Below are 18,045 nucleotides of genomic sequence, written 5' to 3' on the forward strand. Positions count from 1 at the left end.
GTCTTCCAGATCCGGCAACAGTTTCCTTGTTCATCACCTTTGAGTAGAGAGGACTGTTATTGTAATGTATTGGGCCTATTTACTTAAGCTGTTTCCACGTGTCTTTGAATGTAGCTTGAGATTGCTTAATCAGGGAGTCTGTGTAACAGTCACTGGCTTCCCAGACATGCAGTCTCCAGGACGATCATTGGTTGGCTCCAGGGCAGCAATAGGTTCCTTCAAACCTATTGGCCGCCGCCTAGTGGCCAGAAGTATAAGTAGCTGCATAGAAACCTTGGTTGCTAGCTCTGTTCCTGTTTTAAAGGTAAAGGTAAAGTTTCCCCCGCACATGCGTGCTAGTCGTTTCCAACTCTAGGGGCCGGTGCTCATCTCCGTTTGAAAGCCGAAGAGCCAGCGCTTGTCTGAGGATGTCTCCGTGGTCATGTGGCCGGCATGACTAGACGCCAAAGGCGCACGGAACGCTGTTACCTTCCCACCGTAGCGGTCCCTATTTTTCTACTTGCATTTTTACGTGCTTTTGAACTGCTAGGTTGGCAGAAGCTGGGACGAGTAACAGGCACTCACTCTGTTACGCGGCACTCGGGATTCGACCCGCCAAACTGCCGACCTTCTGATCGACAAGCTCAGCGTCTGAACCCTCTCGTTTCGCCTCCTGCTTGCAAGAATCCCAGTACACAACACTGGCGACAAGGATGGGATCCTGCTTCTTTGGAAGAGCTGAAAGTCACTAGGGGGTAAGGCCAGCCAAAGCACCTGGCAGGGAATGCGTTCCCCCCCTCGATCAGCCTAGCATGCAACACTAGTGACCACCAGCCCTGCGGACCAATCCCAGGGCCTATGAAGAAGCAGGATGAGGCAACGAGAGGCCCAAGCTGTGAAGACTTCCCGAAGATGGCAAAGGTTGGAAAGCTTGAGGAGTTTGATGTTACCCAGAGAGATGGGTCAAAAATTATCTCTGCACCAACCAAGTCGCCAAAGATGGCCTGAAGGCTGCAACGCTCCTGTGTGTCTGCAGGTCTGCAACCTTCGATATCATGGAGAACTTGGTCGCAACGGCACAGCTGGAGTCCGTTATGTACGTGGACCTAAAGAAACAGCTCAGCAACCATTTCCAGCCAAAATTATCGGTGATACCTTGGAAGCATGCCTTCGAACAAAGAGTCCAACAGCTGGGAGAAACGGTGATGGAATTCATTGCAGTGTTAAGACAAGCTTCGCGCCTGTGCCAATTTTCGGACCTAGAAGAGAGGCTTCGAGACCAACTCATCTGTGGACTTTGGAACAGAGAGCTGCAGCAGAAACTCTTTGCGAAAGAGACTCTCTCGCTCCAGGAAGCCTTGAAAGAAATCATGGTGGATGAAGCTGCCAGTGGGGCCATGAAAGCCATGCGGCCTGCCAAAAGCACTCAGCATGAGAAAGCCATCCACCACAAGGAGGCCGAACTTCCAGAAGATGTCGACTTTGACCACGAAGTTGACAAGATCCAATGGCACCTCGACAAAGAAACAAGGATTCCTTACAAGGCAGTTTTCTTTCCTCGGTGTCCAGGCTGTGGCGGCCACCACCGTGTGGACTACAGCTTCCAGACAGCCACGTTTTGGGCCTGCAGGAAGACTAGCCACATCGCTTCAGTATGTAGAGGTTGACAGAAGGACCACCAATCGGACATTCCAATCAGGAGAGTTACCATGGCCCTGGGGCAGCTTAGTGAAGGGTTTTGCTCCAGCCGTCAGAGCGTTTGCCGCACGGGAGCTCACCACCCTCTTAAGCCCAAGCTGCGACTTCAAGTCGAGCTGCAAGGCATTCCTTGCAGGATGGAACTGGACACTGGTTCAACTGTGTCCATCATTTCCCTTGAAACATTCCGTTTCATCTGCAACTGCAGCAAAAGGTGGGCCAAGCTTAGGCCATCCGACATCATCCTGACTAACTTCCAAAACTCTTCAGTTGTCATCAAAGGCGAGGCCACATTGGCCGTTACGTTCAAGGGGTTTTCAGGGCCCCTGGATGTGATTGTGGTGGAGAGGCAGCAAACAAGCTTAATCGGGCTTGACTGGTTTGATGCTCTGGGCATCCAAGTAACTGGAATCCACTGGACACAAGTGGTGAACTTGGCATCAGTATGCAAGGAGTTCGCAGACGTTTTTGACACTACCCTGGGAACGTACAAGGGCCCTCCGATAGACTTTAAACTTCATCCTACCATAACGCCTATCAGGATCAAACCCTGCTGAGTGCCATTTGCGCTTAAACATAAGATTGATGCACAGCTGGATAGGCTAGTTAACCAGGGGGTACTACAGCCCGTAGATGGGGTGAATGGGAAACCCCAATTGTCACCCCACTAAAGGCCAATGGGGAGGTCAGGATTTGTGCTGATTACAAGTGCACTATAAATAGGGCGGTTAAGCAGTATGCGTACCCGGTGCCAGTCGTTAGCCACATCTTGGCATCGCTGCAAGGGGGTACTGTGTTTGCAAAATTAGATTTGGCACAGACTTATCAGCAGTTACCTGTGGACAAGGCCACAGCAGCTGCACAAACCATTGTAACACACAGGGGGGCTTTTAAAGTCAAACGCCTCCAATTTGGGGTTAGCGTAGCCCCTGGCATTTTTCAAGGAGTCATGGAGCATACCTTCAAGGGCATTCCGGGGGTTTGTCCCTATTTCGACAATGAGCTCATCGCCAGTGAGTCCACTGAGGTGCTTGCAAGGAGGGTCAAAGCCATCCTTCAAACAGTTCCGCGAAGCAGGCCTTAAACTTAAAAGAAATAAATGTAACATTGGGGGTCTCTTCTACTGAGTTCCTGGGTTTCCATATTGATGCTGAAGACATCCACCCTGCCGAGTCCAAGCTGAAGGCCATTCAGCTGGCACCTAGCCCCAGGTCAAAAGGAGAGCTTCAGACATTCCTGGGTCTCCTTAATTTTTACCATGTGCTCCTTCCTAACAAGGCCTCAGTGGCAGAGCCGTTACACTGGCTCTTGGATAAAAACACCCCATGGAAGTGGACCAAGGTTCACGAAAACAGCTTTAAGGCAGTAAAGTCACTACTGTTCTCCAATTCAGTGCTTACTCACTTTAAAGAGTCATCGCCTGTACACCTTGTGTGTGATGCATCCCCTTATGGGGTGGGCGCTGTTTTAAGTCATTTGGAAAGTGATGGGGCTCAAGTCCCAACTGCCTATTATTCAAGGACATTGTTCTCTGCTGAGCGCAATTATGTGCAAATTGACAAAGAAGCCTTGGCCACTGTGGCCGGGGTAAAGAAATTCCATGATTACTTGTATGGCAGAGAATTCACGGTCTTCACTGACCATAAGCCACTGTTGGGGTTATTTACTACAGATAAGCAGATGCTGCCTATCTGCCCCCTAGGATATTAAGATGGTCCATCTTCATGTCAGCCTATAGCTACAGGCTGGTGCACAAACCTGACAGGCTGGTGCACAAACCTGACATAGGCCATGCAGACAACCTTAGCAGGTTGCCATTGCCACAGATAGAGCCAGATCTGGCTCCAGCAGCTCGCATTTTGTCAATTCAGGATTTGCCTGAGTTTCCCCTCCATGCTGGGGATGTGGCTGCAGAAACTGCTGCAGACAAGGTTTTAAGTAGAGTATTGTCCTGGATTCACACAGGATGGCTTGAAAATAGTCCTGGACCTGAGTTCCAAAGCTACTTCACACATAGACACTAGCTTTCAGCTCACAAAAGCTGCATTTTATGGGGTCATTGTCCCCAATTCATTAAGGGATCACGTACTTCAATCTCTGCATGAGGGACATCCAGGCATAGTCCGGATGAAGGCATTGGCATGAAGCTACTTATGGTGGCCAGGGTTAGATAAGGCTATCGAGGCCCAAGTACCCGGGTGTTACACGTGTCAACAGTCCAGTCCAGAAATGCCACATGCTCCTGTCCACAGATGGGAGGAAACTCATACTCCTTGGTCAAAGATTCACATCGACTTCACTGGGCCCTTTCAGGGACAGCAATTTTTGATAGTGGTCGACAGCCACTCTAAATGGCTGGAAATAATTCCTATTGCAAATATGGCTACTGCTAGGACCATCCAGGTGCTTAGAAAGCTTTTTGCCACACACGGGCTATCGGACATCATAGTCTTCGATAACGGGGCCCGGTTCACAGCGGCAGAGTTTCAAGCCTTCTTGAGGACTAACCTCATAAGGCATGTGACATCAGCTCCCTTTCAACCGTCAACTAATGAGCAGGCCGAATGTATGGTGTGCACTACAAAGTGCATAGTGACGAGATTGGCACCATAGCTGGCTGATTTCTTGCTTTGCCAGCACACTACACCTTGTACAGCAACAGGCAAGAGCCCAGCCAAGCTTTGCTGGGGAAGAAGGTTCATCACGAAACTGGACAGATTGCATCCAGACCAGGTGGCAGCAGACACCTCTTGCCCAAAGCCTCTGAGGGGGTTGCAAGTGGGAATGCAACATGGGTCCCCTGACAGGGAAAGTCAACCCTATCAAGACAGCCGCTGTGCTAACTCTGCTTCTTCATTGGACTTTGGTCTGGGCTGACCTGGAATGGCCAGCCAAATGGACTTGAGTCAATCCGACTCTCGTGAACTCCTGAGTCCTGGCCTACCCAGCCCGGTGGGCAAGCTGGTAGACCGGGAGCTGCCTGGATCCCCCAGGCGATCTGCAAGGTCGCACAGACCACCCACTTATTTACAAGATTTTGTTCTTAAATAAGTGTAATAATGTTGTACTTTATTCTGAACTATTTTTATAATGTTTGTACATTCTAGAAGGGGGGGTATAATGTATTGGGCCTATTTACCTGAGCTGTTTCTATGTGTCTTTGAATGCTTCTTGAGATTGCTTAATCAGGGAATCTGTGTAACGGTCACTGGCTTGCCAGACATGCAGTCTCCAGGACGATCATTGGTTGGCTCTAGGGTGGCAATAGCTTCCTTCAAACCTATTGGCCACCACCTAGTGGCCAGCAGTATAAGTAGCTGCGTAGAAGCCTTGGTTGCTAGCTCTGTTCCTGTTTTACAATAAAGCAATGTTCCTGTTTGAACCCTCTCATTTCGCCTCCTGCTTGCAAGAATCCCAGTACACAACACTTATCTTAATTAAAACCTCACAAATCCCTCAAGATGTGTCAGTGGGTTTGGGTCAGACAAGCAAGTCAGAGGGACAAAAGGGCCTGATCATCAGGGCCCTTTGGTGTGTGTGTGTGTGTGTGTGTGTGTGTGTGAGAGAGAGAGAGAGAGAGAGAGAGAAAGAGAGAGAGAGAAAGAGAGAGAGAGAGAGAGAGAGAGAGAGAGAGAGAGAGCGCTACATGTAATTTTTACATTCACTTTTGCTATCTTGCCTTTCGAATAGGAGAATAACATTTTGTCCAATTCTTAGCAAGATGTAATCTCTACCCAGAAATTATGTTCTGACTCACATTCAGAATCACTTTTGTATTCTTCAGAAATTCTTTTAATCTTTCATCATAAACAATCAAATCAGTCATATTTAGCATTTAAATTCATTACTTTGCCTTATGAACAGAATTTAATTTTAATCATGCATTCAAAGCAATTCTTTTCCAAGCAGACACCTATCAAGCAATCAACATTCTGATCCACTCTTGGCCCCCCAAAATAATCTACTCTCTCTTTCTATACTTACCTACTCTTATGTATGTCTCTGAACTGAGTAATTTTGCCCCCAGATCATATTCATTGCAAATTGTGCACAATGTATTCCCAAACAGATTCTTTGGTTATTATCTCAGATTCTTTGGTTATTATCACCCAATAAATCATTAATACACTTTTTTTTAATCAATCTATGAATTCTTCCTTTCAAAAGCACAAGCAATAATTTAGATATTTCATTCACAGTTAAATGTTACCTTCTTCTATGTCCAATAATAGAAAATATTTTTTTTAAAAAATAACTTGTTTAATATGGAACAGGCTAGTATTTTCTGACCCTATTAAGAACAATTACAAGGCCTGTGGATTTGCCCCTAATGTGAAGTAAGAAACATTACATTTGTAATTTCCAACTTTTTTATTTCCAACTATTGGTAAATATATGCAGATATAAAAATGAGATGACACTTTTGTTGTTGTTAGTTGCGAAGTCGTGTCCGACCCATCGCGACCCTATGGACAATGTTCCTCCAGGCCTTCCTGTCCTCTACCATCTTCTGGAGTCCATTTAAGGTTACGCCTACTGCTTCAGTGACTCCATCCAGCCACCTCATTCTCTGTCGTCCCCTTCTTCTATTGCCCTCAATCTTTCCCAGCATTAGGCTTTTCTCCAGTGAGTCCTTCCTTCTCATTAGGTGGCCAAAGTATTTGAGTTTTAGCTTCAGGATCTGGCCTTCTAAAGAGCAGTCAGGGTTGATCTCCTCTAGGACTGACCGGTTTGATCGCTTTGCAGTCCAAGGGACTCGCAGGAGTCTTCTCCAGCACCACAGTTCAAAGGCATCAATTCTTTGGCGCTCAGCCTTTCTTATGGTCCAGCTTTCACTGCCATACATTGCAACTGGGAAGACCATAGCCTTGACTATACGCACTTTTGTTGACAGGGTGATGTCTCTGCTTTTTAGTGTGCTGTCTAGATTTGCCATGGCTTTCCTCCCCAGGAGCGTCTTTTAATTTCTTGGCTACAGTCCCCATCTGCAGTGATCTTGGAGCCCAGGAAAATAAAATCTGTCACTACCTCCATTTCTTCCCCATCTATTTGCCAGGAATTAAGAAGGCCGGATGCCATGATCTTGGTTTTCTTAATGTTTAGTTTCAACCCAAGTTTTGCACTCTCCTTCTTCACTCGCAACAAGAGGCTCTTTAGTTCCTCTTCACTTTCTGCCATTAGAGATGACACTATGCATACTAATAAAGATAAAACCAAGTATCCTTACAAATAATAGACATCTGCTTTTCCAGATAAAAATATGCATTATAACAGTTTAATCAAGGAACCACCAAGAACATCCCCACCAATACTGACAAGGAAAGCAACTTGTATATAAAAAGAAACAAACCCCACTCCTTACTAGCACTGATGAGGTTACCTAAAAGGGTAATGAAATCTCCACAAGAAAATCACCAAGCTCAGAGTGTCAAGGGTCCACACTGATAATGTCAAAACTGTTTCATTGTATCATTGTATTGTGTTTATACTTAGCATATTTTAATTGATACAAGTTCCTCTGGTATTTGAAAAAATTGAAAGACAGAATATGAATTTACTAGTAAAAAAGTAAATAAATATATTCAATGTGAATCAGTATTCATGAATTAGTTAATACAATGTTGTGCTTAAAAGACATATTATAAGCAGCTGTAACTTGAATTTCATTACGAATCTGCTGAATACTATTCCATTTGTCTTCTGAAATATTCACACCTGATTTTTACATTAGATCAGATAAAGGAGAACTATTGAAATTTAATGGTATACTCAGGGCCACTTTAAATGAATTATAAATGTGTTCTGTGTTATTTAAGCTCAGACTGGAGGAGTTAGTGGAAAATAATAAGAATGAGATTAATTTGATTTCTAGTAACCCTTTCCTGGACCAAAGAAATAATTTTAATAGAACCAGACTCTACATTACATGAAGTTTTGGATACATATTATTTATACTAAATGTATATATTTCATGCATGAAAGATCAAGGATTTGACATTTTAAGAAAGCAGGTTTCACTTGCATCAACAGTGTTGCATTTAATAACTAAAAAAGGCAAATATTTATCTGAGCTACCTTAGCAAATTTGTGTCAGTTATGTTCAATATTTTAAAGGTACAAATTTAAAAGAAATGCATGAATAAAATTACAGGTAGTCCTTGACTTACAACCAGAAATGGATCTGGAATTTCTTTCACAAGTTGTTGTGATCCTAATTTGAATCAGACCCAATTTTATAACAATTTTTACAGTGGTTGATAAATGAATCATGTGGTAATCAGGCAAATCCAACTTCCCCAATGAGGATTTCAGTAAAAAATAAATAAATGTCACAACCACATTCCACAGGACATTGCAACCAGTCGTAATGCAATGAGGTGGCTGGATGGAGTCGCTGAAGCAGTAGGCGTGAGCTTCAATGTAGTCCAGAAGATGGTAGAGGACAGGAAGGCCTGGAGGAACGTTGTCCATGGGGTTGCGATGGATCAGACATGACTTTGCAGTTAACAACAAAAGTGAGGGGCGGTACAATGGTACAATGCAAGTCTTAAGTCATTTCTTCACTTTTAAATCACTTTTTCTAGAGGCTGTGAATTATCATTAAGCGAATAGTTGTAAGTAAAGGACTACTGATTATATTCTCACTCCAACTGAGCTTCAGAGAAGTCTAGGTTTAATTCAGCTTAACATCTTTCACAAATTAAATAATGAGACATAAATAAATTGGTAGTACTGTAATAATATTTGGGATATTAAGCAAAGAACAATTTAAATATTAGGAGAAAACACAATTATCAGTTAACAAATTGCTGTGTTTTTATAGTGCTAATATTGCTCTGCTTTTCTAAATAATATCTACTAAAATTAAATGAACCAAAATCTAAGAGAACTGTATGTTAACATAATACTGCATATAATACAGTTTAATGTACGGTCACTTTTAAAGTCATTTTGCAATAATGCAGAATTCCCTGGAATATCTCAAATGTTATCATAATGTTTCATACACCAAAGCTGTCCAATCTGAGAAATTTCTATGGGATGAACTCTGTATGTCCTCTTTGAACTGAATTGAAGCATGGAAACCAAGATAAGTGTACAGTGAAAGAAGGACAATCACATATATACAGAGACACTAGGCTATATATAAGAACATTACATTCTACTCCCCAAAAATTTCTAAATTCCTTTTCTAACTTGAAGATAATGTCAAAACCAAATTCCATAAAATTGAAAGAGCTAGAAGGTAAAATGCAGGATAATTTTTCTGGAATAATCAATTAATGAAATCTGCTTCTGACAGGAACTGTCTTGGGTAAATATGTTTCCTTCTTTTACAATTATATTGTTTTAAGCTTGTTTTTCTATTTTTGATTTTTAACATGATGCTTTGTAGCCCACAAAAGAATAGCATAAAAAGTATTAGCTTAATAGGATTAAATCATTATATTTTATTATTATAAAAATGCAAAAACAACCAATAAAAAGCAGTGTATTTTATAATCCATATTGATAAATTAAGAAGCTATTATGTGATTTAAAAGACAGGATACCTTGTGTGAATTGAGTCTTTCTGTTTCATTAATTGCAATATTATAGCATGTAATAGCATTAGCACTTAGACTTATATACCACTCCATAGTGTTTTACAGCCCTGTAAGTGGTGCCCCCAACAATCTGGGTCCTCATTTTACCAACCTCAGAAGGATGGAAGGCTGAATCAACCTTGAGCCGGTCAGGATCGAACTTCTAGCTGTGGGAAGAGTTTACCTGTAATACTGCATTCTAACCACTGTGCCACCATGGCTCCTATATATTATATACAACTGTAAAATGAATATCAATAAATCTTGTTTTGAAAAAGAAAAAAAACAGTTCTCATGATTGGGATTTAATTCTCTAATTGACAGTGACAAGTGGAGAATGATATAACAACACTACAAAGCAGATCTCTTTTTTTTTCTTTTTCTACCTTTAATTTTCTTCTTTTCACAGATTCCAGTGACACAATTTTCTTTAAATCATAATGAATAAACTAGTTATACACATTCAAGTAATTCTATATTGAACATAAACTAATTCTATACTTACTGCTTATCAAATCATTATGTCCCAACTTTTATTTCACTAATTCCAGGTTAAAATTTCAACAACTAAAATTCGTAGAACTGAAGTGAGTGATAGAAAAGAAGCAGATACTGTCCCCTGCAATTTGAATTGCAGGTCATTAAATTTATACTTTTTAATAATATTTGTTAGCTGGAAAAGATGCTATCCAACTACCTTCAGAGAAAAATCAGCTTGACTTCTGAACAGATTTTATAAATGTTGAAGATTTTATTTGCTAAAATTTACAAGTATAATCATAACCAATAAAGATTATATTTTACATGACATCCTTATTTGTCATTTTTAAAGTTTGCATTTTACAATTAAATAAAAATGGAAAGATTAAGTAGATATAATTCAATTAAAGAGTGGCATGCCATAAACATTTTTTATTCAGTAATCCCCATGTTATAAATAATCAATTGATTTTTCAATAATGAGAGTATATATCTGTACTAACAATCAATATCAATCAGTCTTGCTGGTCTCATGGTCTCTTGTTTTGTTTATCTGTGACTCCATAAAGCAGGCAAGAACATGCCATAGTTAACATGCCACATATATCAAAATGATATATGAGGTAGATTTGAAATAACTTGGAAATAGATTCGGAAAAAATAACAATGTAATTGCTTATTAAAAATTAAGAATACTTACAAAAGTTGCATTTTCCAGCAATAGTGTAGTTGTATTTGTTTCTACATTCAGTTTAATAACATGTCCATTCCTGTTTTTATATATCACTTCTGTATCTGTTAATAGAAAATGCATTAAGAATTATAAAATGCAAACATTCTATACAATAGCTTCTTAGTTAATAGACTTTTACAATAAAAAAGGACATCATTGAGCATCCAATACATTAAAATGTGATTAGGCTGAGATAATGACTTCATCAGTGTTATCTGTTTTTGTTAATTTGTTCAAAGATAAGTGCCCCTGGTCTTTTTGACTTATTAATGGAGATAGTCTTTCACCTTAGCATTATTATACCTTCTCCCTTGCATAAAACAAGGTCAATTGACTTTTTTAAAAAAAAGAAGACTTGAGCTGTTTGACCTTATCCCCAAAATATCTCTCTCTCTCTCATTTTTTGCACTGTTTTTCACTGTTGCTATGTAAGTATACAGGATACTTAATACATTGGATTTTTTTTTACATTTAGAAACAAACAAAACTTTGCAGGAATGGTTAGCTATTTCATTATTCTACTGCCCTGATGTTTTGTAGTTCTCCCACCTATTGAAAGTAATCTTAAACATTTCAAAACACTTCACTGAAATAAGCTTTGATTACACATAAACCTTATATTAATCATGTAATGGCTGCACAAAAAAGGAAGAAAACTGTAAAGATTGCACCGTGATGAAACAGTACTGTGAAGAAGAGCATGTAATACAAACAAATTTGAACTGTTATGCTTACATGTTCTTCATTCCTTTCATGTCACCTTTCATATTCTGCACTAACTAGACAAACTTCTAATTTGGCAGAGGTTCTGGCTCATCTTTGCTATTTTATCTAATGAAGAAAAAAATATCAATATAGATATCCTTTTAGAAAGAACTAGAAATGTTATTTATTGGATTAAGGCTAAAGATGGCACAGTGTCCTCCAGCCATCAGGATATTTTTTTATATCTTCAAGTCCTTTCATTTTAATTACTCAAAAGTAGCTAACACCAGGAATATTAATTCTCTACCTTATTCATAACAAATTAAAAACCCTATCTAGACCGGGATGCCCTGTGTACAGTCACTCATGCGCTCGTGACCTCTCGTTTGGACTACTGCAACACTCTCTACATGGGGCTTCCCTTGAGGACCACTCGGAGGCTCCAACTGGTACAGAATGCAGCCGCGAGCGTTGTGTTGGGAGTCTCCCGATACTCCCATGTTACACCTCTGCTCCGCGAGCTACATTGGCTGCCAGTTGTCTTCCGAGTGAGATCCAAGGTTTTGGTAATGGTTTTCAAGGCCCTACATGGCATGGGTCCGGAGTACCTCGGGGATCACCTGCTGCCGGCGTCAACTTCCCTCTGCCCTGTGCGTTCCCACAGAGAGGGCCTCCTCAGGGTGCCACCGGTCAGAGAATGTTGTCTGGTGGCCCCCAGGGGGAGGGCCTTCTCTGTGGGCACCACGGACTTATGGAATCGGTTGCTGGTTGAGCTCCGGACGGCTCCCGACCTTCGCTCCTTCCGATGCGATCTGAAGACCTATTTATTTGAACAAGCCGGCCTGGCCTGATGGGGGATGTGTTGGGGTTTTTTATTGTGGTTTTTTATATTATTATTTATTGTTTTAGCTCGGGCTTTGTATTTAATTCTCTTTTTAACATTTGTACCTTGTATTTTATATGTGCCCTGTTCACCGCCCTGAGTCCTTCGGGAGAAGGGCAGTATACAAATATAATAAACTTAAACTTAAACTTATTCACATCAGGGTCTAATAATTTTAAATATGACTGGTAAGAAATGTTAGGAAGCATGAAAGGACCTTAAAAATGGAAAAGCATGTTAAACAGATGGATAGCCAGTAAGGAACACAAGCACTTCAAAAATGGACGGTAGGAGTCAACAGTGGTAACCTAGAATAACTTCTGGCAATTTTGTCTTCCTGCATGAGAAAAATGTAACGTACATTCTTGCAGTAGCTGTCAACTAGTGGCAACCCTTGAAGAAAAAGTTGATGTATTGAAACAGCAAGCAGCCACTTCTACCCATCAGAGAGAATGAAGATTTATCAGTTCAAAGAAAGGAAGTCATACAACTGACAGTGAAAGCAACTTTCAATAAAGAAGACACTCCACCAAGCAAACCCAACAGAAAAAGATAACAAGCAGAAGTTAAAAAAAACAACAACACCTGTATCATCTTCTACATTACTGGAATTCAGAAAGAGTTTTCAGGCTCTCACACAAAATAAAAATAATAATAGGGGAAATGAAATAGAATAGGAAACAGGATCATGGACATGGACATGGCAGACAAGTTTAAGACAAGTCTGTTGATTATTTCTTCTTATTAATACATGAGAGACAGGAAAGACAAACAATACTGTAAAACAGTGACTATTATTATACTATAGGTTGTACTATCACAGATTCTGAAGGAAGTTCAAGCTCTGCGGAGTCAAATGGAAGCCATGAAGAGAACAGAATAATCTTGAAAGGGAATGTACACAAATATTGTCAAGCGAAGCGAGTATCTGTGTCTTAAGAAACAGAAATGGATCCTGTAAGTAACTTGTTGATGGGATACTTAGAATGGTATTTTGGCTTGCGGGGCAGTTACTAATGATCCTAGGTTCCATAATGTGTGAAGTAATTTATGGAGTAAAACTTGGCTTTGGTGAAAACAAAATTAGCATGCAGACATACAATAGTTATCCAGGAAGAATATTTACTAAATATATGAAAAATGATGAAGAATTGTTAAAACTTGCAAATGTTCATACAATGGTGAATGCAAAAGAAGCAAAAATTGTTAAATGTAAGAACATGCTTTTACTCAGTTTGTTACCCGTATATAAGATATATGAGTTTGCATGTGTTGAGTATATGTGTTTGTGAATTAGAAGAAATATAATAGGAAATTAAATGCAATAGGAACAGGTATTCAATTGATGATGAATGAGATAGTCTAGAAATGAAAAGTATTTAATTGGATGGAATTTATAAGATGCTCGAAAAGAGAGACATAAGAAGTTTAAGGAATAAAAGGCAGCATATAATGGATGTGTTGGAAGTGATGAGCATTTGCAAGAATAAAAAGGTGTTTTGTTGTTGTTAGTTGCGAAGTCGTGTCCGACCCATCGCGACCCTATGGACAATGTTCCGCCAGGCCTTCCTGTCCTCTACCATCTTCTGGAGTCCATCTAGGCTCACGCCTACCGCTTCGGTGACTCCATCCAGCCACCTCATTCTCTGTCGTCCCCTTCTTCTATTGCCCTCAATCTTTCCCAGCATTAGGCTCTTCTCCAGTGAGTCCTTCCTTCTCATTAGGTGGCCAAAGTATTTGAGTTTTAGCTTCAGGATCTGGCCTTCCAAAGAGCAGTCAGGGTTGATCTCCTCTAGGACTGACCGGTTTGATCGCCTTGCAGTCCAAGGAACTCGCAGGAGTCTTCTCCAGCACCATAGTTCAAAGGCATCAATTCTTTGGCGCTCAGCCTTTCTTATGGTCCAGCTTTCACTGCCATACATTGCAACTGGGAAGACCATAGCCTTGACTATACACACTTTTGTTGACAGGGTGATGTCTCTGCTTTTTAGTGTGCTGTCTAGATTTGCCATGGCTTTCCTCCCAAGGAGCAAGTGTCTTTTAATTTCTTGGCTACAGTCCCCATCTGCAGTGATCTTGGAGCCCAGGAAAATAAAATCTGTCACTACCTCCATTTCTTCCCCATCTATTTGCCAGGAATTGAGAGGGCCATATGCCATGATCTTGGTTTTCTTAATGTTTAGTTTCAACCCAAGTTTTGCACTCTCCTTCTTCACCCGCAACAAGAGGCTCTTTAGTTCTTCTTCACTTTCTGCCATTAGAGTGGTATCATCTGCATATCTTAGGTTGTTGATGTTTCTTCCGGCAATCTTACTTCCAACTTTTGATTCATCTAGCCCTGCCTTTCTCATGATGTGCTCTGCATATAAGTTAAATAGGCAAGGTGACAGTATACAGCCTTGCCGGACTCCTTTCCCAATTTTGAACCAATCAGTGGTTCCGTGTCCAGTTCTCACTGTTGCTTCTTGGCCCGCATATAGATTTCTCAAGAGACAAATAAGATGGTCTGGTATGCCCATCTCTTTAAGGACTTGCCACAGTTTGTTATGATCCACACAATCAAAGGCTTTAGCATAGTCAATGAAGCAGAAGTAGATGTTTTTCTGGAACTCTCTAGCTTTCTCCATGATCCAGCGTATGTTAGCAATTTGATCTCTAGTTCCTCTGCCTCTTCGAAATCCTGCCTGTACTTCTGGTAGTTCTTGATCCACATACTGCTGGAGTCTAGCTTGTAGGATTTTAAGCATAACTTTACTAGCATGAGAAATGAGTGCAATGGTGCGATAGTTTGAACATTCTTTGGCACTGCCTTTCTTTGGAATTGGAATGTAAACTGATCTTTTCCAATCCTGTGGCCACTGTTGAGTTTTCCAAATTTGCTGGCAAATTGAGTGTAGCACTTTTACTGCACCGTCTTTTAAGATTTTGAATAGCTCAGCTGGAATACTGTCACCTCCACTAGCTTTGTTGTTGCTCAGCTTTTCTAAGGCCCACTTCACTTCACATTCTAGGATGTCTGGCTCGAGGTCAGTGACCACCTCATTGTGATTATCAGGGACGTTAAGCTCATTCTTGTATAGTTCTTCTGTGTAATTTTGCCACCTCTTCTTAATCTCTTCTGCCTCTGTTAGGTCCCTGCCATTTTGGTCCTTTATCATGCCCATTTTTGCATGAAACGCTCCTTTCATCTCTCCAATTTTCTTGAAAAGATCTCTGGTCCTCCCTATTCTATTGGTTTCTTCTATTTCTTTGCATTGTTCATTTAAGAAGGCATTCTTATCTCTTCTAGCTATTCTTTGGAATTCTGCATTTAATTGGTCATATCTTTCTTTTTCTCCCTTGCCTTTCGCTTCCCTCCTTTCCTCAGCTATTTGCAAAGCTTCCTCAGACAGCCATTTTGCTTTCTTGCATTTCTTTTTCTTTGGGATGGTTTTGGTTGCTACCTGTTGTACAATGTTGCGAACCTCTGTCCATAGTTCTTCAGGCACTCTGTCTATCAGATCTAATTCCTTAAATCTATTTGTCACCTCTACTGTATATTCAACAGGGATATGATTTAATTCATACCTGACTGGCCTAGTGCTTTTCCCTACTTTCTTTAATTTAAGCCTAAACTTTGCAACAAGAAGCTCATGGTCTGAGCCACAGTCAGCTCCTGGTCTTATTTTTACTGACTGTATAGAGCTTCTCCATCTTTGGCTGCAGAGCATATAGTCAATCTGATTTCTGTGTTGACCGTCTGGTGATGTCCATGTGTAGAGCCGTCTCTTGGGTTGTTGGAAAAGAGTGTTTGCTATGACCATCGTATTCTCTTGACAAAATTCTATCAGCCTGTGCCCTGCTTCATTTTGTACTCAAAGGCCAAACTTGCCTGTTATTCCAGTTATCTTTTGGCTTCCTACTTTAGCGTTCCAATCCCCCATGATGATAAGGACATCATTTTTTGGTGTTAGTTCTATAAGGTGCTGTAGGGCTTCGTAGAACCGGTCAATTTCATCCTCTTCAGCACCGGTGGTTGGGGCATAGACTTGGACTACTGTGATATTGAATGGTTTGCCTTGGATTCGAACTGAGATCATTCTGTCATTTTGAGGATTGTATCCCAGTATTGCTTTTCCTATTTTTTTATTGACTATGAAGGCTACTCCATTTCTTCTGAGGGATTCTTGCCCGCAGTAGTATACCTGATGGTTATCTGAATTAAATTCACCCATTCCTGTCCATTTTAGTTCGCTGATACCTAAGATGTCAATGTTTAGTCTTGTCATCTCTTGTTTGACCACGTCCAGCTTTCCTTGATTCATGGATCTTACATTCCAGGTTCCTATGGAGAAAAAATCTTTACAGCATCGGACTTTCCTTTCACCACCAGACACATCCACAGCTGAGCGTCCTTTCGGCTTTGGCCCAGTCGCTTCATTCTTTCTGGCGCTACTAGTACTAGCCCTCTGCTCTTCCCCAGTAGCATATTGGACGCCTTCCGACCTGAGGGGCTCATCTTCCAGCGTCATATCATTTTGCCTTTTGGTACTGTCCATAGGGTTTTCATGGCAAAGATACTGGAGTGGTTTGCCATTTCCTTCTCCAGTGGATCACGTTTTGTCAGAACTCTCTGCTATGACCTTTCCGTCTTGGGTGGCCCTGCACGGCATAGCTCATAGCTTCATTGAATTACGCAAGCCCCTTCCCCACGACAAGGCAGTAATCCATGAAGGGGAATAAAAAGGTACAAGAATATTAGTGCAAACCTGAATTAGAATTTCTTTTCTCTCTTACCTTCTGCTTTGATTTTATTTTGGCTACTACAGTTTTACTTTTTTCTATTTTGAATAAAGTATGGGGACCCCTGGTACGGATCAATGTAAAACCACCAATAGGAATTCACAGTGGCAAGGTGGGGCAAGAAAGAGAGCTAGACTGCAATCTACAATACATTAAAAAAAATTCTAGAGTTGTCTTTATGGGTTTGGAAAAGAAATGTACTGTTTTGACACTTCCTGGGATCATGTAAATCCTGTGTGGTTTTGAGAGGGAAATGTAGATGGGAGGGGCTTCCTTCACAGACTTAGTTAACCACATATATGGACATGTTGCAAGGCTAAACTAGGGAAAACTTAACCTTGTCAGGTGGGCTTCACATGTTCTTCAGTTGAACCCCCAAGTGCCACACTTTAATTTCATTTGCATACATTAATAAAGTTGTGGTTCTTGTTACTGAACCATGACTGTCTTATCTGAGAGGGAAAAATGCTGAATATTTTGATTCTTCTCTGGGGGAAAAAATAGACCTATCAAACAAGCAAGAGCCTGGATTTAAAAAAAAATACATATACAACATTAACCATCAAGCTGTCAGCTGCCTTCTGGAAGTAGCAAATTTGTGTTAACATGTAGATATGTTTAGAAGAAACAAATTAAGCAGATAGGCACAGATTGCTATATCCATAAATGTTATTGTATTTGAATGAGATAGCATTCTTCCTTTCTTGGCATATCCCTTTTCTTTACTAAAACTAACTACCTTTGTCTCTAATCTCTTACTCAAGCAGAACAATCTCCCACAACTGTAAATGCATTTTCTTCCTGACTTAATACCCCCAGAAGCTAATAGGAGGTTTGGATTAGCAGCAGCAGGAATTGTCTATCGCTCATGGAGAGCAATCAGCTCCACCAAGATGATGAAATAGTTCCACAAGTGAAATACGCTATTAAATTGTCAGGTGGATATTAAGATACGTCAAGAACCATTTTGAGTGGCACAGTTTCGCTTCTTTTTCTGATATACTAACAGCTTTGCCAAGGCACAAGGGGACCTTGGACTTTCTCTATCATCTCTAGGCAAGAGATGACTGAAAACAATAGAATGGCATTCTTTCCTATTGGAGTGCAATGCTGTAAAACCTTCAGTTTGTTTCCCCAATCTTATTGCAGCAGTCCTGGGAAAGTGAAAGCAGGTACAAACACTTCTGTACTCTTCTTAT

General features: G+C 40.8%; 1 protein-coding gene across 4 annotated transcripts in view; it reads right to left on the reverse strand.

Annotated features, from left to right (window-relative positions):
- Positions 1 to 18,045, reverse strand: part of DPP10 (dipeptidyl peptidase like 10) — a 420,223-nt gene that overhangs the window by 138,949 nt on the left and 263,229 nt on the right. For all 4 annotated transcript variants that reach the window (XR_014026226.1, XM_081326185.1, XM_081326184.1 and 1 more), the window contains one exon: positions 10,444 to 10,538. Coding sequence is in view for 3 of the 4 variants with exons in the window: in XM_081326185.1 (XP_081182311.1) it covers positions 10,444 to 10,538 (95 nt within the window). In the remaining variant the exon portion in view is untranslated. The remainder of the gene's footprint in view (positions 1 to 10,443; positions 10,539 to 18,045) is intronic.

The sequence above is a fragment of the Vipera berus genome, assembly GCF_964194415.1.
Source record: "Vipera berus genome assembly, chromosome: 1".
Taxonomy (NCBI): Eukaryota; Metazoa; Chordata; class Lepidosauria; order Squamata; family Viperidae; genus Vipera; species Vipera berus.